General features: G+C 42.6%; 1 protein-coding gene across 1 annotated transcript in view; it reads left to right on the forward strand.

The window, feature by feature from the left end:
* Window positions 1–22,715, forward strand: part of CCDC149 (coiled-coil domain containing 149) — a 74,409-nt gene that overhangs the window by 46,708 nt on the left and 4,986 nt on the right. The window contains exons 7-10 of the mRNA XM_067562564.1: window positions 845–917; window positions 2,257–2,341; window positions 3,607–3,751; window positions 11,318–11,394. Of these exons, the coding sequence (XP_067418665.1) occupies window positions 845–917; window positions 2,257–2,341; window positions 3,607–3,751; window positions 11,318–11,394 (380 nt within the window). The remainder of the gene's footprint in view (window positions 1–844; window positions 918–2,256; window positions 2,342–3,606; window positions 3,752–11,317; window positions 11,395–22,715) is intronic.

Consider the following 22,715-nt stretch of genomic DNA (forward strand, 5'->3'; position numbering starts at 1 on the left):
TGGGTTTCGCTCGGCTGCGGTGGTGGGGGTGATGCTTTTCATTGTGTGGGGATGAGCAAAGAGGAAGGAGGGTATATGGTTCATACTCTTTCAGTCAGTTTATGGTGCAGAATCAAAGGCAGCTTCGAAGTATCCATATTTGTACCCTTCAGACATCCTGCAGTGAATGCTGAGGTCGAGCAGAGTCTTGAGTTGCAAATGAGGGGCTTGAGCACACTCAATAAATGGTTCTGGATCTAGCTTTGACCGCGGAAAGGGCTGGCAACCTATCTACTTCACAGTGAGAATGCAGGGTAATCCAGTCTGGCTGCTGCTAGTCCTCCAGTGCTATGCCACAATGTCTGTCTACTTTGTCTGATCCTCTCTTCTGCATTGGAAGTCACCTACACTGGCTCAGCCTTTTAACCCCATATTTGCCTGGTCCATTCTTGCTGCACTTGCACAGCATTTGACCAGATGCCTCCACTTGGAAGTTCATAACATAAAAGATGGCAGCTTCATGCTAAGCCAGAGTGTGTGAGCATCCTGTGAATGAATGTGTAAAGCAGTCCAGTTTAATGTACCACAAAGAACCATGGGATATCCCACCAGCAATCCATACCAGCACATGAGCTAGTACAGCATCATCTTATATGAAAGCATATGTCTGGCATGGGCAGGGCTTCACAGTGGGGAATTCTCCAGTGAAGACATGCCTGTAGAAGCTCTCTCATGTGAAATGTCCTGCCATAGGCTCTGTTTGTGCCTTGTTGCTGCATAATGACTAACAAATTGCTAGTGTTTAATAAATAACAAAGAAATACTTTATACAGGAATCTAATTGTATAATCTGTGTATTTTCCAGATACCTTCAAGAGAGATTAAAGCAACTTCATGAGGAGGTCAACCTTCTTAAATCTAATATTGCTAAGTACAAGGTAGAGTTCTAGCATATTGTTCTGCTGCACTCCTCTATTTATAGAGTGTAATTTTTTTTCACTTGTTTATATTATACATATTTAAAGAGCATAAAATTGTTTGGGTCTGTAGCATCATAGAAGTTAAAATTCCAGGTGCAATTACAACTTCCTCTTAACTGTAGTTTAAGACAGCTAGATAACTTGAGTATCTGTGTATTTTGTTTATATCCTCAGTCTTCTCTGTAGACTTCTCAATCATTCTATAGCATAAAATGATACCTGCTAGAAATACCTAGACAGTGAATGTGTTCTCTCAAGATTTAGGACAAATTGTTTCTCCTCGTTAGGGTAGAATGTGATAATGTTCCAGTCTGTTGCTAAATGGAAGACTGGTGGTGGTAGAGAATTCATGCCCTTGTGTTTCTACAAAGTGTTAGGACATTTATTATCATGCAGTTGTTCTTTTATGTCCCCTGTTTTCCAATACTAGTGCTGCTGTTTGGTAAATTTTAATGATTGATGGATGTATCTTCATTATACCTCCACTTTTGGGATAGGCTGTATGCACACTCTTGCACAGTAAATCTTCTGGACTAAATGTAGACACCTGAGTATGCTTCCTTTTACCCTCTGCTTCAATTTCAAACAAACACCACATCCTCCATCTTTCTGTATGAGACGTTAAGCCTGTTGGTGATGCTTTTTAATTTGTTAATCACTGTTAAGCAGTCACAGCATTTGCTGCCCTTCTAGTGAAGAGCAAAATTCCTCCAAAGCACTGCCAACACGGTTCCAAGCACAGGCATGACAAACTGAGGCCACAAAGCAGCAGCTTGTGTGTGTATATCTGATTGCTGAAGAACAGTTCTTTGGAAATAACTAGGATTCAACTTCAGTGAGAATCATGATTTTTGCTTTAAACCCTTCCTGAAAACCAGCATTTTTGGTTGAAAGGACCTTAAAGAGTTTTAATGCTCTTTTCTTTTCCCTCTTTAAGCATGTTCAGGAAAAAATTTTCTGGAAGGTCAGATTGCTATTCCCCAAGGAGTATTACTGCTTTTACAAATGTATGCAACTGTTCCAGAAATAGGAAAGTTTTAAAAACCGAAGGGGGATAGAAAGAACAGTGAAGGGGGATCATTATGAGATACATAGATTCTTTAGAGTCCCAAAGGCTCTTTTGGCTAGTATATCCAATACTCCAGAGGGAGCCCCACTCATCCAGTCAGTGGTGTAAGTATAGGTTCAGGCCCCAGAAGAGAAACTCCAAGATTAATATCCCCACCTTCAGATCCCTTACTCTAATGAAAATGTTTAGGCTAATGTGTCTGAAAAATAAATGTTTTTGTTTTCTTAGAATGCTCTAGAGAGACGGAAAAATTCAAAGATTCACAGTAGGTCCAGCAGCAGTGCCCTGACTGGAGTCCTTTCTGCGAAGCAAGGTACTGCACAGATAGAACGTAATAGTACAGTACTTCATTCTTAATTTAGTTTGAACTATGACATTTATTTCTCACGTCGCTTTTTTTCCTAATCATCTTTCAACCAGATTACTGTAAACTCTTCCTCTCCAGCCCATCTAGAATAAAGCTGCTAAACCGATCTTCCTTTTCCTGTCAGTCTGACCCCTTTCTCTTGTCCTTCGGTTCCCCCTGTTCATTACGTCAAGCTTAAAATTCTTATCCTTGCCTTCAAGGCCCAGGATAGCTCTGACCCAGATGAGTCTGTTCTTGTGTCACCTCATTTCTCTGCTAACAGTGCCAGCCTTGATGCTCTATTTCAGCAGTAGTACAGAGAAGACAGGTTAAGGAAGGTGGTGGGATGTTAAGTCCAAGTTCTACCCCTGCACTTGGGAGCTACTGTGGCTTTCTTCTCCCTGGCGGGAGGAGTTCTGAAACTACTTTCAGGAAGAGACAAACAGAACAATCCCCTCTTCCCATGTGTTCCCCCACCCCAAACAAAGCCTAAGGATCAGAAAAGATTAAGATAGTATAAGAAAAAATAACTTTTTTTTTTTCTCCCTTTTCTGGCAAATCTTGTTTCCTGCACTGTGATTTTTGCCCTCTCTGCATACACACAGGCACATACCAAATCAGCAGTACTTGTGATGACAGATTGAAATTCAAGACGTTCTCCAGCACTGACTCCTTTTTATGTCCTCTTCTCCATACATTGGTATAGTTTCTAGCCACGGCAGATGACCAAATGAGATGATGCCAGTGCACTTGCTGAGCATGGTTAATGAGTCCACAGGTTTTCTTACTGCAGAGGAAGGTTCTCACAACCTTAAGGAAGCAATAGTTCTAAACATGAAATGAAACCTTCCTTGTGGGCATAGCTTTTCAGCTGGACTGAAGAAAAATATTCCTGTTCTGCTTGTGGCAGGAGGTCATGAGATAGAAAATGAGGCTCTTTCCAACTGAATGGAAATATGTTTTCCAAACGAAATATTAGCTAAGCAGAAAATGGGTCTACCTATATTTGTGCTGGCAATTGCTGTGGAACAATGATCAGTTCAAATAGCCACTGTTTTTTATGACTGCTTGAGTATTATATGTCTGGGTTTGTTTTGCTGGTTGGTTGGAATAAATCTACATTCAACTAAGTAATTAAACAAGGGTGGATTTGCTTTTTAAGTCTGACTAACTGCTTGCATCACCTTTCTGTCCACATACAGCTAAGACTAATTTTTGTTTTAACATTTTAGTCCAAGAGTTGTTATCGGAGGATCATGGTTGTAGCCTACCAGCCACACCCCAGTCCATTTCAGATCTCAAATCTTTGGCTACTGCCTTGCTGGAGACAATCCATGAGAAAAACATGGTCATACAACACCAAAGGCAAACCAACAAGTAGGTAGTATGACTTGGAATTTGGGGGAAACCAACACAGGTATTCAGAACACTTTTTAGACTAGCATTTGATGTTTGAGCTCTTGAATAGAAAATGAGAACTATACGGAAGGGAAGAAAAGTCAGATATATTGTACTCCTCTTCAGTGAAACTTCATTGTCATAACTTTGGAATAGCTAGAACATTGGTTTTATGAGGCATAAGCTGTTGGATTGTAGCACTACTGTATGATTCCTAGTCTGTTTTGTGATTGAATATGTTATTTATGTTGGACGGTACTCTTAACTATTTTACCTAGTCTAATCAAATTGAGCTATCTCATATACTGTAGGATTTTCTGTAGCAGCCAACATGAGAATATATAACTGTCTTTTGAAACAGATTAAGACATTGGACTGTGTCCTTATGCAGCATGAGAAAGTGGGAACTAGAAAGGAAGCATTTCTTGATTGTGTTTAGCTTTTTAGCAGCACTGACTCACTAGTGGTAATTAGAGGTAATTTAGGCCAATCAAAGCACATCAGGACCAGCTGCCACAAACTGGCAGATATCTTTCATGGACGGAAGATGAAATACTAAAGGACACTGTATTGCACTAGAAAAGGTGATCCATTTTGAAAATTGATAACTCTAATACTAGGTAGAATCCATAGCATAATTCTTAGAAGTGGCAACGAAAACAGAGGAACTGTTCGTAGGCATACTTACATGCTTTGGATAGAGCAAGGATCTGTTGAGCTGAAGGAAGGCTAATGTCACATTAGTACCAGGGGATCTGAGGAGAAATCCAGGGACCTTCCAACCTGGCTGTCTCATTGACTTCTGTCATTCCACCATGTTTCAGTCTAGGCCTATTATTTCATGGTTCTTTGCTATTGCCCTGCATTGTAGTTGACCTGTTCTTGTCTGTAAACTTTACAAATTGCTATGTAGGTGTTAAGAGTGTGTCTACACTACAGCTCGGAGCATGCCTCTCAGCCTGGGTAGACATACTCCTGCTATCTGCTCAAACTAATGCACTAAAAATAGCAGCATGGATGTTGCAGCACCAGATAGTTGCCTTTGTTTAACTCTTAGTTTGACCTGATTGCCCCTTGCTACTGGTCTGTTTTCCCCAAATCATAGTTTAAATAATCCTCCCATTTTGGTAAATGGAAAGTGTTGCAAATATTAATAGGGCCTGAGAAGGGACCAATAGAAATTAGAAGCTTGGCCTGAAAAATAACATGTGGAAACGTAAGAACGCTTTTGGTGGAAAATAATCTGAGTGCACAGATATTGAAGGAGACACAAACCTGAAAAGCAGTAAAGTTGCAAGAGATTTAATGATGGTATTGGACAGTGGATTGATTACATGTTACTCTGCAGTGTGGCACGAAAAAGTCCATTGCACCTTTGGGCTACATATATGCACACTAAGGCATATCCCTCCCTTCAGCTCTGTTGTGACTACACCTGAATTAGAATACTGCATTCAGTTCTAGATGCTTCTATGAAAGAGAGAATGATAAACTGGAGTGAGTTCAGAGCAGTAAAGATAGTTGGAAGGGGGGAAGTAACTTTTACAAGCAAACATTAAGATTTAAATATTTAACATAGCTACGGGTAACCATGATTAGTCAAAGCAATCTACGGATATTTGGAAGCTGCAAATGGCAAGGAGGGGCAGGGATTATTTTGGATACAGCATGAAGCAACAGGATGAAACTGAAAAGGACGGTTTAGCAGAAAATCATCTTGACAGTGAGATGTATTAGGCTATGGACTAGTCTCCCAAGGGAAGGGAAGGAAGCCTTGTTGCTTCAGATGTCTAAAACAAAACTTGAAAAACCCATATAAAGTGTTGGAGGAGTGAACTAATAGCAGTAAACGCAGACGATATCTGAAAAAAGGAAGGCAAACCAAACTGGTGACGAGAGGTGGACTCAGCATGGGGTGTTTTTAGGATGATAAAGGATGCACAGGGGAGGAAAGAATTTAAACCTGGGACAGGAGCATAGCAGAGGTGAAGCTGACGGGTCTCATGAAAAAAGGCATTCCTCCCTGCTCAAGGTTGGAGATGCAGGAAGGGTGAATTAGAGATCAGGCTGGGAGGGGAAGCTGGAAAGCGAAGGGAATGGAATGGGAGGAAAGATGACCTAACTCAAAAAGATAGAAGGATCGTCTTTCTTCATCCTTCTGTTCCTTTCTTTCTTCCCCTGGCCTCCCCTAAGCAGAGACCTTGCTGCACAGAGGAATCTGTGAAGTTGCATTAGGTGTTTTTAGCGGCCAGTTGTTTTCAGAGCCGTTAGGAAAATAAATTACATCTCTGAACTTCTATCAATTTCTTCCTTTCTTCTTCCCCAAACTTTTTGACAGATGGCACCTGTAACCACTGAATTTATTTACTACTTTGTGCTCCATCTGCATGAACAACGTTCCTGGAGCATGGCTCCCAGAATGTGTTTAGTTAACTTGTGCTCCCTCTGCTGGTCTGCTGCAACACAGGGAGAACAATTTGAACCTGTAAAAATGGTGGATCTTATAATTATTACCTAGTGGGGAAAAAATGAAAATGGGCTATTTAATGTTTCCCTCCCTATTCAGTCTTGTCTTCTGTGCTTGGTGCTCATGAGTGAGGACTTGTAGACATCAGTTGCTAACCTGTCTCACTGGAAGAAGTTCTTTTCAAATATTCTAAGTTAAAATGGCTCGTCTTTGTTAGGAAGGATAAAATGAGATGGATTAGCACAGATTAGTGAAAGTGATAACAGACCCACTTCCCCACACTCAGGCCAGGTGGAGTCAGTGTTCTTTGAGTGACTGGCCAAACACACATTGGTACAGTAGGGATTTCATGTGTTTGCAGTGGGATATACACACAACAGTTGGAAGCAGCAGACAAAAGCACTTTGGCTGGAGATTTAGAACACAGAGTTGTCTTTTATTGCACTTGGAATAGGCCTGTGAGTTTTGCTGCTTTTTTTTGCTGTTAATCCATTTTTTGCCAAAGGCAATAAGATGAACTCCTATGTGCATATTATAAATAAAAAAAGACTAGGAAAGACTATCCGGAATCAGTGTTAATTCATTTGTCTCCCACCAACGAATTAACCCATTCCCAAAGTCTAAACCCACCTTCGCTGCTTGAAGGCTGGGACACAATTATTTTTTAATTTACCAGAGACCTAGTGCTTTTGTTTAACAGCAGCAGCAAAAATGTGGTAACAGCTTTCAGTTAGATAAGACATTAGACAGATGTCTAGGTTAGTTTTCTGCTCTAGTACTGTTGTACAATGGCCTAGGTTCCTTTGCCACTTGCTGTTGGAATGCAAGGCTGAGACCTTCTTAATGAGGCATTGATCCCTAATCCCTTTAGCATCCATTAATCCTTAACCAGGAGGCAGGGCTACTCAGGGGTAATGGTTTTAAAAAGCCAGCTCCAAAGAGACCAGAGGAGCTAGTGAACAGGAGCGGCTAAATGGAGTTTTGCGAGGGAATTTGGAGAGGTGGAGGTGTGTGTGTTTTGGCCTACATTTAGAGAATGGTAATTTAGTGGGTTTTGTAGGCAGTTTACCTATACTTCTCCCAAGCATGTCATCTTAACATTTATAAAGCTGACTGTAAACTTCTGTGTGTGATTTTGAAATCCACCGTGAGATGGAATTATTATGCAAATTAGAGAATCTAAGGCCCTGTCTAGAGAGGATCTTAAAATCTTGGCTTGAACAGCTATAAATAGCTTGTATCTGGTTCATGTTAACTCATTTACTCATGAATTAGATGACCATTCTGGATTGGGCCCAACAGAAGTTAGGAACTGCTGTAGCCCATGTCATTAGCTTGCGCTGGTTTTTAAAATAAACACTTAAAAGCCAGTTCAGGTCCAGGCTTTTAACTCCAGTATAGGAAGGACTATGAGAGGAAATGTCAGTCTGAGAATGAACAGACATTTCTAGGTCATACACAGAACTGGGGAGGTGACAGTATAAATAAGTCTTGTCCAGACAGCAGGGAGAGTTTATCAGTGGAGAAAAGGCTATGTACCTTCCCTAATAGGAGAACAAAACAAAACTCCTAAATGTAATGAATAGGACAGATCCTCAGCTGCTGTAAATTGGTGTAACTCTGAGGTTATGTCCATGCATCACTGGGGAGCGTGGGCCAGCCAGCATGTGAGCTACTAAATTCAGGAGGGGGGGTGAGGTGGGAGCTGGAATTGTCACAGTGTATGAACAACAAGGGCAGTAGATGGGCAGTAAAACCTGATCCTAGACAAGAGGATCAGGTTAGCTCTTGACGTGCCAGCCACATCCGTAACAGGGAGTGGAGATTGCACTTCTCCCTGCTGCTAGGAGCACTTTTGTCAATGGAGGTATGCCAGTTTACGTCATCTAGATCGAGACAGGCCAGATCCTCAGTTAAGAGATGATAGCTGTGCATACAAAGGGGAATTTGATGCTCCCATCTCCACAGACTCTTTAAAAATACTCATTGTTCTGGGGGCAGGGACATTGGACTGATAAAAGTGTAGCTCTGCACTTCTACAGCACCTGCCGAGACAACACATTTTATTTAAAAAACAAAAATCAAACTAGGTGTTCAGAACTGACTCCATAATTAGTCAAGTAAATTATTCTGACAAGTATTCACTGGCTTTATATATTATTCAGTTTTCTTAACTTAGTTTGAAGACGGGTATGGAAAAACGAGTATTGTTGAGAACAAACTAAAATAGCATTCAGCCCATCCGCTGGACATTTGGCTCTGCCACATGGGGTAAGGAGCACAGTTAAGCGTTATCCTTTGTCTCCTGGGAGCAGGCACAGAATGATCCTCTGAGAGCTTGGGAACCTGTCATAGAGGACAGAGAATTCCCCAGCCCCTGATTACAGGATCAACTGATAGGAATGGGGTAGACACCATGTCCCAATAGCTTGTGAGAGTGCAGTACGTGAGCTACAAAATTCAAGAGGGGGTTAGAGGAAGCTGTTTAGCTACTGCTACACCAACAAGGACAGTGACAGTAAACCTTGGTCATGTGGCTTTTTTGATATGTTGGTGGTATCTCTAGCAGCAGCTTCCTCCCTTTTCCTGCCAAAACTGCCAGGAGAGGAGGGGAGTTGACGTTCATGCCAAGGAGTCTCTTTTGCTATTAACAGTGGCACAGAGATATCAAACTATGACCAATTGTCTTTAGCAATAAGCCCCATGTAGCATACCACCTCTACAGCACTTGCTCCTTTGCAGAACATGCACACACTGTAAATGAAGGCTCTTTTCCCTCCCTCCTGAACAGTCCTTCCCACCTTTTCCCATTGGGTTCTTTGAGCAGTGAGGCAGGAATCCTTCTATAGTAGTCTTTGTGTGTGGAAGCTGAGAGTTTATTGGAAGCTGCTGTCTACCTTGCAGATGTCATCACTAGGCACCCACAGAGAAGTAAGGCCAAGATCGTTTAAGAGTGAGTCTCAAAGTTAACTAGGAAGGAAATGTATAAAATAAAAATGCAGATTGGGTCAGATTTCACTGAAATTAGAGACAAGAAAACAGCTGTTTGGTCAGAGTCTGTGCCTGTGCCAGAGCATGATTTGGTCATGTGCCATTGGAAGCAATGTTTTGTCCGTTGTTGGTATGTCTATACCACAATAAAATACCTGTGGCTGGCCCGGGTCAGCCAACTCTGGCTGCAGGGCTATACAGTTGCAGTCTAGACAGAGTCCCAGGGCTCGTGCTGGTGTCCAAGCCCAGATGTTTACAGTGCAGCTCTATAGCCTCACAGCCCAAGTCAGCAGACTAGGCCAGCCGCAGGAGTTTTATTCTAGTGTACACATACCCTTTGGTTCCAAGTATCCCAGCTGATGGGCTTCTGTTACCACCCACAAACCTTTTCATGTCCCTATACACTTCACTCCTTTCCCTGATATTTATCATAAACTTTCCCTTTTTTTTCATTTCATCCCCTTTCTATTTGATTACCTACATTTTTCCTCTCCCACCTGAGTATTTATGCCACCGAAATACTTGTAAACCCTTATCCTGTGCCTTGCAGGCCCCTCATAGTAGATGCTTTGTAGGCTACAGATATTTAGCCCCTTTCAATCTTTTCTTTTTAATCTTTTATCATGTCTATAGCCCCTTAATTTTTTTGCTGCACTTCAAATTTTTTCCAGTTTTCAGTTTCTTTCTGGTACCCAGGTGCCTAGTGCACTCAGATAGGAGTAGCATAAAAACCTGGCTAGGTGGAATTGAGTGCAGTATTCCATCCCCACCAGAGCAGTGTTGAGGGATTATTGCTTCCGGGGTTTGTGATGTGCTGCCTCTGAACATTCAGCCCAAAACTTCATTGTCTTTTCCTGTTGCTATATCTTCATGTAAAGTTGCATATAATTTGCTGTGCACTACCACTACCAGGTCACTTTTAGCATTGATGTGTCTTCTGGGGTGTGTCTAACTGGGAGCTAGGGGTATGATTTCCAGTGTGAGGAGTTATACATGTGCTAGCTCTAATTAAACTAGCATGCTAAAAGTACAGTGTGGTGTGAGCTGTGGGAGGGGCTAGCCTCCCCAACAACATGCATACGGTATCTGATAGGCATGTATTCGGGGCAGCTGGCCCCCCACCGCCATAGTCAACTCTATCTTGAGCCTGCTAGCTTGATTAGAGCTCTGTAAGAGTGTCTCCTTGAGCTGGGAATTCCTCCCCCTAACTAGGAGGGTAGATATTCCCTAGATTTCTCCCTTCCATTGAATATTGTTTTGGATTTATTTAAGGACTTCTGATTTTTAGAGACTTGTTCTAGAGGTGAAACACTTCCAAAACTTATAACAAAATGGAACTTTTCTTGTTAGATACAAAATATCTGATTTTGGAAAAAAAATAAAAATTTAAGACTAAAAGGTAAATCTTGATGGAGAACTGTGGATAGTATTTACATAGGGATCAGAAACAAAAGTCTTGGAGACCCAGGAAACGCAGTCAAAACTGAGAGCAGCTGATAAGGGCTATAAAAAAAATTTGAGACTGTTTATCAAGGGAAGAAAACCAAAGAGCTCAGTACTAACGTGAAACCCTGCTCAGTGGAACCAAACAGTTGCAGTGTTGCAAAGGAATATTAAAGAGAGTGTGATGGGCAAACCAGATTGGATAAAATAACTGGCCCAAAGCTAAGGCTAATACCTTGCAACAATTCAAATCTTGTTCTGAGGGTCAAAGATATTATTTGCATACTGCTCTGTTTTCTTGTTTCATTCCAGAAAAGGAGTAGAAATAGCGTAGGGGCTAGTCTCACAGTATTTCTTTCATAGTAAATCTAAAATATACAGGAAATGTATTTGGGACTTCTGTCTTCGGAGTGGCTTAGGTAAGCATCCAAACATTATTTTATCTGAACTTTTGGGGGGAGTTGCCCATCATTGTTAGTGAAACAAAAGATAACAGTTAACAAGTTAATATGTATGTGCTTTGACTGTGGAGAATTTATGCACACATATGCACATATCTATGTGTGGAATAAATCCTTGTGAAAATAAGTCCTTTCTTTCTCAGCTGATATATCATGGTTTTTTTTTTTTTTTTCTTCCTTCAGAATTCTAGGTAATCGGGTAGCAGAATTGGAGAAGAAGTTGAGAACTTTGGAAATTTCTGGTTTGTGGAGTCTTCCAGGTTAGTAAAAATTCAGGAAAACATAACATAAGAATGGCCAGTGTCTTTGTCCGTGACAATGTCCAGAATGTTCATCTAGCCCAGTGTCCTGTCTTTCAATAGTGGCCAATGCCAGATCCTTCAGAGGGAATGAACAGAACAGGGCAATTGAATGATCCATTCCCTGTCACTCAGTTCCAGTATCTGGCGGTCAGAGGCATAGGGTCAACCAGAGCAAGGGCTTGCATCCCTGACCATCTTGGCTAATAGCCTTGATGGACCTGTCCTCCATGAACTTATCTATTGCTTTTTTTAACCCGTTTATGCTTTTGGCCTTCAGAACATCCCCTGGCAACAAGTTCCACAAGTTGACTGTGTGAACAAGTATTTTCTTTTGCTTATTTTAAACCTTTTGCCTGTTAATTTCATCGTGTTACCTTTGGTTTTTGTGTTCTCTGAAGGGGGGGGAGGTACATAACCCCTTATTCTCTATCTCCACTCCATTTGTCATTTTATAGACTGTCATACCCCCATAGTAGTCTCTTTCCTAAGCTAAATAGTCCCAGTCTTTTCAATCTTTCATATGGAAGCTGTTCCTTCCCCCAATCATATTTGTAGTCCTTGTCTATACTTTTTCAGGTTCTGCTATATACTTTGAGATGGGGCAACCAGAAATGCATGCAGTATTCAAGGTGTGGGCATACTAAGGATTTATATAGTGGCATAGATCTTTTCTGTTTTATCATTTATCCCTTTCCTAATGGTTCCTAACATTTGGCTAGCTTTTTTTGACTACCGACATGCATTGAGCAGATGTTTTCAGAGAATTGTGCACGATGATTCCAAGATCTTTCTTGACTGGCAATAGCTAATTTTTCTTTGAATGATGGTCCCCATGTGGATTCCACCATGAGTACACATGCGTGCCATGCGCCGGAGCTGGAACTGTTGAGAGCAGTGTCTGTCGACCCATGCACACCTCGTGTTGCCCACATGGTGCGTCCGAGGTCTTATATGTAAGTGCGGGTCAACGCCCCCTCAGTTTCTTCTTACCACCGCATGGCTAGTAAGAAGAAACACCTTCTTCTCTTCAGACCTGAATAGCAAGTAAATGTTTTTCATTGTTAGCAGTAGAATAGTTAGTAAATTGTTAGTTAATAATTAGCGGATTGTTAGTAAGTCATTAAAAAAAAGTTAAAAATTAGTTAAAGATTTAGGTTAGTTTTTCTCCCTGTTCGTTTGGGGGACTATGCCAAAAACAGGAGGGCTTCAAGAGCTGCACCTCATGCCCTTGATCTTTCTCAGTAAGCGACAAACATTCGCGATGCATATATTGTTTGGGGGAATCTGATCTTTCCCATTCAGAACACGAGACGCGAGGCAATTCAGACTTAGAAAATTCCTTACGGAGGAAGCTATGCATCCATGTGTGCACCAAGAGGTGGCACCAATGGACCCATGGAGCATCCACCCACACCAATGGCACCAACGTCTCCAAACATATTGGTACCGGTGGAGCTTTCAACACCGTCAAAACCACATAAAAAGAAATATAGTCATGGGCACGAGTGGATCCTCAAGAGGGACCACCTCTAAATGCCGTGTTCCCTCCCCAAGCAATGACCAGCCCGGAGAGACGTCATGGATGGATTTGGTGGCTCCGGCGCCCAAAAGAGCTAAAGCTGACAAGAAAACAGAACATGTTGTCAGCCCGTCTATATCTGAAGCCCTTATGGAATATGGACCATCCATGAGTCCACCGGACCTGGTACCGCAAACTCCGGGACAGCTATCTCCTTTGAACCCCCAAAGCGGAACTCTGTAAACCTGTGAAGGACTCAGCTCGCAAGGACCCCCAAGATAACATATGGCCACCATCTCCGGACGATGAACTGCTTCTGTTGCACCACCGTCCGGTGTGAACATGCTCTATGGTTCCACCGGTACCGCCAGGCCCGCAATCTCAGCCGACAATACAGCCATTACAAGCTCCATAATCTCCACCGTTTCCGCATGTACCAACGGCACCGCCACTACCAGAACCGTCGGAATCTGATGGATCGTCTGAACCAAAGCACCATTTCTCCCCCACAACGCAGCCCAAGATGGCATTATGTGTCCTCCCAAATGCCACCACAACAGCAATGGTTTAAATATCTTCAGGACTTTTATGCAAGCTCGGATAGACCCCACTTGTAAGGGTGGACCCTTATTATGACTGGGCAACAGCCTCTTCTCCCCCATCAGTATATACCACATCGGGGGAATACACAGAAGCCTTGGCACCACCAGTACCATTTGCTCTGTCAGGATCAATGGATCCACCATCCCCTATGGGAGCCTCGTTGTCACCACCCGACCCTATCATTTTGCCATCTGCATCACCACCCGATGATCTGGGCCAATATCAGGAACTGCTAAGGTGCATGGCAACAACACTAAAATTAACAGCGGAGGATGTCACAGAGTTGCAGGATGAGTTCATCGACATCCTTCAGCCAGCAGGTCCAGCTAGGATAGCACTAACAATCTATAAGGCTATCTTACAGCCAGCGCGGGTGATCTGTCACATCCCAGCCTCCTGTACACCAACACCAATGGGCCAAATGTAGGTATCTGGTACCTGCCAAGAATGCAGACTACTTCTTTATGCACCCACCGCCTAACTCACTGGTGGTTCAAGCCTTGGTACAGTGAGCCAAGCAACAGCACCCTAGAGCCACCCCTCCAGACCGAGCTGCAAAAAAGTTAGATCTTATTGGTCACAAGGTATGCTCTTCAACGGGCCTTCAATTTCCTATGGCCAGCTACCAAGCCATACTAGCAAAATATGACTTCCAGTCTTACTCTAGACTGGCGGAGTTCCAGACCTCGCTACCAGCAGAAAAATGTGGAGAATTTAAGGCCTTAGTAGAGGAAGGAAAATTGGTCGCCAAAGTTGCCCTCCATACAGCAGCACAATCCTTTGCATCAGGACTTATTCAGTGGCATAACTCTTGGCTATAAATCTCGGGGAGTCCAAAGAAAGTTGAAACGACACTGGAAGATTTACAATTTGATAATCAGAAATTGTTTAGTGACAAGACAAATGAGTCTCCATTCCCTCAAGGACTCCAGAGCCACACTTCGATCACTGGGCCTGTATACCACTGGTCCCACCAGATTCCAACACTGACAAGCTTATTGGTCTTGATTTCAACCAAGGCCCAATTACCAGACCTATCAGCCATACCCTCCACAACCCTGGGAGCCAAAACACCCATGGCAAGGACCACAGTGCCCTCACTACTCCTCAACTACCATGCCCGTGACCTCTACTCCACACCAACACCTGAGACAACACTTTTGACTTTCAAGAAGAGAACCGTGAACCACTTTCTGAACCAAACTCATCGCTACCCATTCAGTTCAGAGGCCATTTTGCTCGTTTTTATGATGAATGAAGCAAAATCACCACTGAACAACGAGTGTTAGACGTGGTACATCAAGGCTTCTCCATAGAATTCCACTCCTTCCTGCCCCACTGCCTACCATGAGCAACCAAGGTGGATGCCAAACAAATCTACCTCCTTCACCAGGTGACTCTAACACTACTGAAAAAGGAAGCAATAGAACGAGTTCCCTCCTGATACAGAAACTGTTGATTCTACTCCCCCTACTTCCTCATTCCAAAGAAAGGGGAAGATCTCAGATCCATTCTGGACCTACTGGTGCTCAACAAATTCATCTGCAAATTCTGATTTCGGATAATAACGATACCACAAATTACCCCTTCCCTTGATTAAGGATCCTGGTTCGCGGCTCTCGATATGAAAGACACATTTCCATATAGACATCCACCCAGCCCACCATAAATTCCTCCGCTTCCAAGTTGGGCTATCTCATTATCTGTTCTGCATTCTCTCCTTTGGGATAGCTACAGCACCGCAAGTGTTGACAGAAGTCTTCGCCTTCGTGGCAGCTTACATGAGAAAATGAGGTCATTCACTGTTTCCCTACATGGATGACTGGTTACTCATGGCATCATCATGCGAACACCTACTAGTAACTATCCAAACCCTACAAAATCTGTTCACAGACCTCAGCTTTTGTATCAACTGGGACAAGTCCACACTTGTCCCTACCAGAAGCCTCACATTCATTGGAGACTCACTGGACTCATGGGTAGTGCGGATATTCCTTCCCAAAGACCGCTCTCACAAACATTATTGCATGGGTGCAATGTCACCCACGCACACGCATTCAATGATGTATATCCCTTCTGGGACACATGGCAGCATCTATTTCAGTCACACCGTATGCCTGACTCCATCTGTCTACATCATTGGTTACAGTTGGTTTACAACCTGGACAAGGACCACCAGAACGAATGGGTCTCCCTCCCACCAAAAGTGCTAGCCTCCCTGACACGGTGGCGGGACTCCTCCAAAGTTTTGTGGGCATATACTTCTGCCAACCCAAACCAGACACGATCCTAATGACAAATGCGTCTCTAGTGGGATGAGGAGCTCACGTACAGGGCAACACAGCTCAGGGACTCTGGTCCCCCAGAGAGGCGAGGATGCACATCAACATCCTAGAAATGAGAGCAGTTCACTGTGCATACACTGTGCTGCAGGGCAACAAATCCCTTTGCCTGTGCCAGGAAGCAATCCACCTATGGAACTGGTGCATGAAGCACAATATAACATTGCAAGCGACACATTTACAAAGAACAGACAATGTCCTTGTGGATGAGCTCAGTCATTCATTCCATCGCGCTGACAAATGGGAACTTCACAACCCCACTCTCCGGAACATTTTTTTGATGGTGGGGAACCCCCACATGGGACCTTTTTTGCCTCAGCAAGAACCAGCTTCCTCTCGTCTGTTCCAGGGGCGCGTTGGGACAGGGGTCACAGAGTGATGCCTTTCTCATTGCATGTGCGCTGGATCTCTGGTACACCTTTCCTCCCTTTCCACTATTCCTCGAGTACTGAACAAACTGAAACATGATCAGGCGCAGATTGTACTCATAGCCCCGTCTTGCCCCAGATAGCATTGGTACTCAGACCTACTGCACCTGTCGACCCACCCTCCAATACCTCTCCCCCTCAGACCGAACCTACTTACCCAACAGAGCGGCCGCGTTCAGCACCTCAACCCAGCACCACTCCACCTCACAGTGTGGTATTTGGATGGGGCTTGCAGGCAGACAATGCCTGCTTCTCCCCAGTACAATGGGTACTCACATGCAGCTGCCATCCCACGACCAGATCTTATCAGGCCAATTGGAGATGTTTTACTCAGTGGGCTTCAAACAACCATCACCTCTTGTCAACTATGAGTATTCCAACCGTCCTAGACTACCTCCTCTCCCTACAGCAGCTAGGGCTCTCGCATTCCTCTGTAAGAGTTCACCTAGTGGCCATTAGCGCTTTCCTCCCACCTGTGGAGGGTTCAACTGTTTTTAGTCATCAATCTGTTGTTAGGTTTATAAAGGGTTTACTTAATGTGTTCCCAACAGTCAGGAACCCCACTCCAGCTTGGAGTGAACCTTGTCCTTTCCACTCTTACTAAGTTGCCCTTTGAACCCTTATCCTCCTGTGCCCTTCTGTTTCTCTCTATGAAGACAATCGTTCTTGTAGCTATTACCTCAGCTCAACGTGTTAGTGAACTAGCAGCCATGATGGCAGACCCTTCTTTTACCATCTTTCATAAAGACAAAGTATCACTGAGACTTCACCCCAAATTTCTCCCTAAAGTAGCCTCCCACTTTCACCTCAGCCAAGTTATTCATGTCACGCTGGCTGGATTGGGAGAGAGGGGGGCATTTATTATATTATTTAACATCAGTGTGTCAAAATCATAATAATTCATGTGAGATATGCCATGTCAGGTACTGTTAGAAAGGCTATAATGTGCTAAGTAAGATGATAATGTTTATGTTCATGTGTTGTATATGTAATGGAAGATATGGATATGGTTGATATATCTGTATTTCAAATTGTGCTGTGTCTGGGCGACACCCCAGACAGGATGGCTGTAGCAATAGCCTGTTTAATGGCCCGTTAAGAAATTCACAGGTACAAGGGTCCTAGGAGGAGAAGCCAGTGATATACCTGATGAGTCAGCAGGACTTACTCATGTGACTATGAACTCCATTTTATTCCTGTAAAATTCCACAAGCAGCATGGCCTAGGCCAAAGGACATAAAAGGCAGCTGCACGACATCCATTTTGTCTTTAGCCTATCTTTGGTCTCCAGCCTACCTCTGGATCAACTCATCTACAACTGAACTGAACTGAAGCTGTGAAACAAAGGACTGAGACCCATCCAAGTACTGGATGTATACCAGAGGGACTATACAAGCCTGCAAACTCCACAATTCTACTTTATTTATATATCTATATATGGACTTTCAAATCATTTGTATGTATTTGATTGCTTTAGTCCTTTAACATTCCTCTTATAGTTTATTCCTTTCTTTTTATAATAAACCTTTAGTTTTATTTACTAAAGGATTGGCTGGCTGTGTGGTATTTTGGGTAAGATCCAAACTTATATTGATCTGGTACTGTGACTGACCCTTTGGGGTCAGAAGAAACCTTTTTGGTAAAGAGCATAGAGCTTTAAATAACTGATCTCTTTACTGGACCTAGTGGCCAACTGGGAGCCAGAGACTGAAATGCAGTAAAGGGGGCTGTGTATGTTTTATTTTGGCTGCTTGATAACCAGTGTGGGGAATCAGAAGCACGGTTTGTGGCTGGTTGGGAAGTCTGACTTCAGTGTCACCCACCAGTGTTGGGAGAACCTGCTCTCCTTTTACAGCCTGCCCTGATCTTGGCATTTTCAGGTGGCTACCCTAGGCATGGATGGGTCACAATTCACCTCCCTGTTTTTTACCATAAGCTGCATTCCTCTACCAGGGAGAGAACCCTATATTTCCTTAACATCAGACGGGTGCTAGCCTTTTATTTACAACGCACTCGCCCCTTCAGAACCTCCCCAAAACTCTTTGTGGCGATAGCGGACCACTGCAAGAGGTGTGCACTCTCATCCCAGTGTATCTGCCATTGGATTGTTCGTTGCATAGAGGAAAGCTACTTGTTCTCTCGAGTTCAGCTTCCACCTCGGATCAGAGCACATTCCACAAGAGCACAGGTGACCACGATGGTCCTCACCGATGTCCCATGGCAAGACATTTGCAAGGCAGCAACTTGAACGTCTATACACAGATGCACGGCTCGCTATGCTTTGACTAATGCCACCTCTGCTGATGCGCCAGTGGGCACTACAGTTCTATAAACTCGGGCATCTATGGATCCCTAACCCCATCTCCATACTGGTTACTGCTAGCTACGCTCCCATGATGGAATCCACAGAGGGACCATCACTCGAAGAAGAAGGGGAAGTTACTTACTGTAACTGATGGTTCTTTGAGATGTGTGGTCCCTTTCTGGATTCCAGTCCCGCCCCCTGTCCCCTATGCTTAAGGCTCAATGCCTAGGAGTAAGAGGAAACTGAGGGGGCATCGACCCGCACAGACATATGAGACCTTGGACGCACCATGTGGGCAATGCGAGGCATACACAATGCGAGGTCTACGGACACTGCTTTCAATGGTTCCAGCTCTGGTACATGCCGCGCATGCATACCCACTGTGGAATCCAGATAAGGACTACACCTCTTGAAGAACCATCAGTTACAGTAGGTAACTTTTCCTTTAGACCCTATCATTTTGTTAGTCTAATGGGGATTATGTTTTCCAATGTGCATTACTTTGTATTTATCAGCACTGAATTTTATCTGTCGTTTTGTCGCCCTGTTTCATGAGATCCCTTGCGTTTAGTTTTTGGGTGTCTGTTTGCACTTGAGGATTTGATTGTACACCTTGCGAGAAACTGGTTAAAAATACAGCTAAGTTTCAGTGACAAGTGGTTTTGAAAGGATGGGTGTTCAACACTTTTTGAAAATCAGGCTTAAGATGTGTCAAGTTGGAAATTACTAGTCCCTTGTGAAAGTGCTGGCTTTACGCACATTTTAAATCGGGATATAATATATAGCAGAAACAATACACTTTGGAGAATGCAAGAAACAGTCAAATATCACCATGGGTTGTAGCTGAAAAATATTCAACTATCTGATTTAAACATTAGTATAAAATCATACACTTAAGATACTAGAGCCAGTTTTTTCAACAAATTTTATTTATTAATTTTGTGCTTGTTTTTTTAGTAACTATAGTAGGTTTGTACTATATGCTGTATTTATTATAATGTCCATAGAATTATAAAATCTGAGAAATTAGAAATGTAAAGATCTATTATCAAATCCATCTTTCTGCCAGAACAGGATAGTTTCCTATAACATATTCTTTAGTGCTTTATTTTGTTTTAAGTTACTCATGTAACAGGAGATTAATCCATTTCCTAACAGACCTCACTTTTAATTAAATGTGCATTATTCATTTTTGGTTATTTTCCTCACGTTACACCTAATTGTTTCTGCTTTAACCACCTTCCTTGGCGTTCATCCCACTAGGTTGTTTTTTGCTATCAATTTCCCACTGCTGCTATGTTTAGTAGTATCTACACTATTGTAGATAGGGTTCCATGTGTTCTAACATATCTCATTTAGGTCTAAACTTCTCAAAAACCACAAATATTCAGAAATGTATTTGAAGAGTCCTAGTGATACACCTCTCCAGTTCCACTCCTGATGTTAGGTTTTCCTCAAATCCTCATGATGGGAGATACAGATATAATAATCCTCTTGAGTCACTAATATAGGTTTACATTCTAATAGAAATTTAATGTAAAGTTGTCTGGGTATTTAACATATTGGCATTCTACTTTGTTTAAGAAATGTTCAGTGAAATTCATAGTCTCATAAATGCAATGTTTGGTCTTTGCAAAAACACATACAAATAAAATAGAATAAATGGAATGCTGAGAGCTTCTTGCTCCGTTGTATTCTATTTAGGTAAGACATCAAATTAATATTAATACAATAACTGTCTCTTTTCTTCCTTTCTTTTGCTGCCTGAAGGCCTGAGCTACAATGTCTCAGTGGGATTTGGGAGTAGGTTCTGCTTGACATGTATATTTTTAGTAACTAATTTTAGCAGTATGTTAAATATTGTCACAGCATGTAAATAAATGGAAATGTTATCTGAACTTTTTTTGTATCTGTCAGATTAAGATGTTCATTTGAGTTAGATAGCCACAAGGGAAATAGAGACTGCTGCACAAAACAATTCTTTTAAATTGGGGGAAATGATAATGCAGGATGATACTAAATAGTTGTAACTGAATTTTACACTAAATTGCGAGTTATATCAAACAGTGACATTTATTTCTTTGTTTAACCAGAGAAGCAGTAAATAAAAAATGCACTTTTGTTTCCAAGTGTGATCTAGCTTAGAGACACTCAGTGGGGTCACTTGGACTCAGTCTTCTTATAATCACAGGAAATGCTGTAGGTGCCTTTTGTTACTCAGCCGCCATCCACTTTAGGCCAATTGAGGATCTGTATGTTTTATCTGCAGGGGAGTGTTGTATATATTTCCAGGTGGTTACATTTGACCTCCTAGGATGGGATATGTAAATAGAAGTGAAAACTTGAGGGGATTATGAGACTCCATTTGGGAACATCATATTCCTTTGGAGAAAGGAGGAAACAAACTTGCCTTGCCATCATATAACTCTCTTGTTTATCTGCTTATTTTCAGCCCTGTAAATTGTTAATCAGAAATCCCCCCTGAAAGCTTCATAATATGGAGTATGTGCCTTCCAGCAGCTATATGTGGAGACGTATAACTTACAGAAGTGAGCTAGCTCAAACACTCAATCAAAATTACATTTGGTAGCCCCACTCGCACCAGGCTTCACAGAATATGGTACAGCAGTGGTCAAACCTCCAGTGTACAAGGACATGAATCACTGTTATGATGTATGAATAAGGCTTTTTGGGCTAATCAGACAGTATTGCTTATGTAGCCGGATGATGTTCTGACTACTGTTTTGTGGACCCAGGTGGCAAAAGGAGAGGCTATGAAAGTGATCGTGTTTACTACATAATAGCTGGTTGGGAGTCAAATAATTTCTGTTTCAGTGTTTGTACTGAAAGCCACAAGCATCCCAACTCAGGTTTTACTTTCCTGAATCTGACATGCTGTGTATAAATAAACAACTCCACTGGTTCCCATTCTGTTCAGGAGGAGCCAGTTCTGTTTTTAAAAATCTCCATGGCCTTGCTCCATCCTGTCTCATGGATCTTTCGTGTCACCACTCCCCTTCCAGCCATCTCAGTTCATCTAGCCCTGCCCATCTCTCCATACAATTTTATCACTGTTATGGAGAAAAACCTTTTCCCCTTCAGCTTGTGCCATTTGAAACAGCCCTCAGGTTTGTTCTGCCTCATCAGCTGCCCACGTCCAATTTTCAGCTGAAAACTTCTCCATTTTCCCTTGCATTATAGTTTCTCTCACTCTGCTATCTTTTAATTAACTCCATAATTTTATTTGTTATAGAAGAGTTAGAGTTCAAATGCAAATGATGTGTAAGATGGGATTCTGATCTTGACCTGGCCAAACTCCTCAAGCGTTGTTATTTTATTGCTGAAACACACAGGACACCCTTCCTCCCCCCACTCCTTCCCCCCCCCCCCCCCCCCCCCCCCAGGTCAGAGCCCCTTTGTTACATACTGAACAGACACAGGGAAGCACGCTTACAGCCAAGTTTTTCAAAAGTGACTAGAAATTTTGGGAGCCCAACTTGCTGTCTCAAGTAAGGGGCTTGGCCTTAAAGGGAGGGTGCTCAGAACTTCCTGAACAGCAATGTTTTCAGACTGGACACCAAAAAATTGAGGACGCCAAAATCACTAATCCCTCTTGAAAATCATAGTTGATGACGCTGATGTAAGGCAAAATGCTGAGTATACACAAACAAATTTGGAGGGACGCAGCAATGGTAATACAAATATGTTGCCTTGTTTGTTCAGTGAAGACGCGCAGAGCAGTAGCAATGGTCTGAGCACAACACCTGTTCAGACATTATTTATCAGCTGGCAGTATTCTGTAGGCCTCACAGAACTTGCAAGATTATATCCACAGTGGAACTGGGAAACTACCCCCTTCCGATCTGAAATGGAACCAGACTCCTTAAAATGGGTCTATGGGTTAAAATCCCCAAGCCCTCCTTTTTCTTGCACTATTACTGTTTGTGTTTGCTGCTCCTCTACTGGCCTATCTAATAATTTCTACTAATATTTTAAGCCTTTGGGGATACAATTTATATTAAAAAAGGGTATAAAATTGCATTTGCAATATTGGGAGGGTACAGAAATGAAAGCAGAATGTA

This window comes from Emydura macquarii, unplaced genomic scaffold (genome assembly GCF_026122565.2).
Source record: "Emydura macquarii macquarii isolate MOO-44397 ecotype Brisbane River unplaced genomic scaffold, CSIRO-AGI_Emac_v2 contig_2448, whole genome shotgun sequence".
Classification (NCBI taxonomy): Eukaryota; Metazoa; Chordata; order Testudines; family Chelidae; genus Emydura; species Emydura macquarii.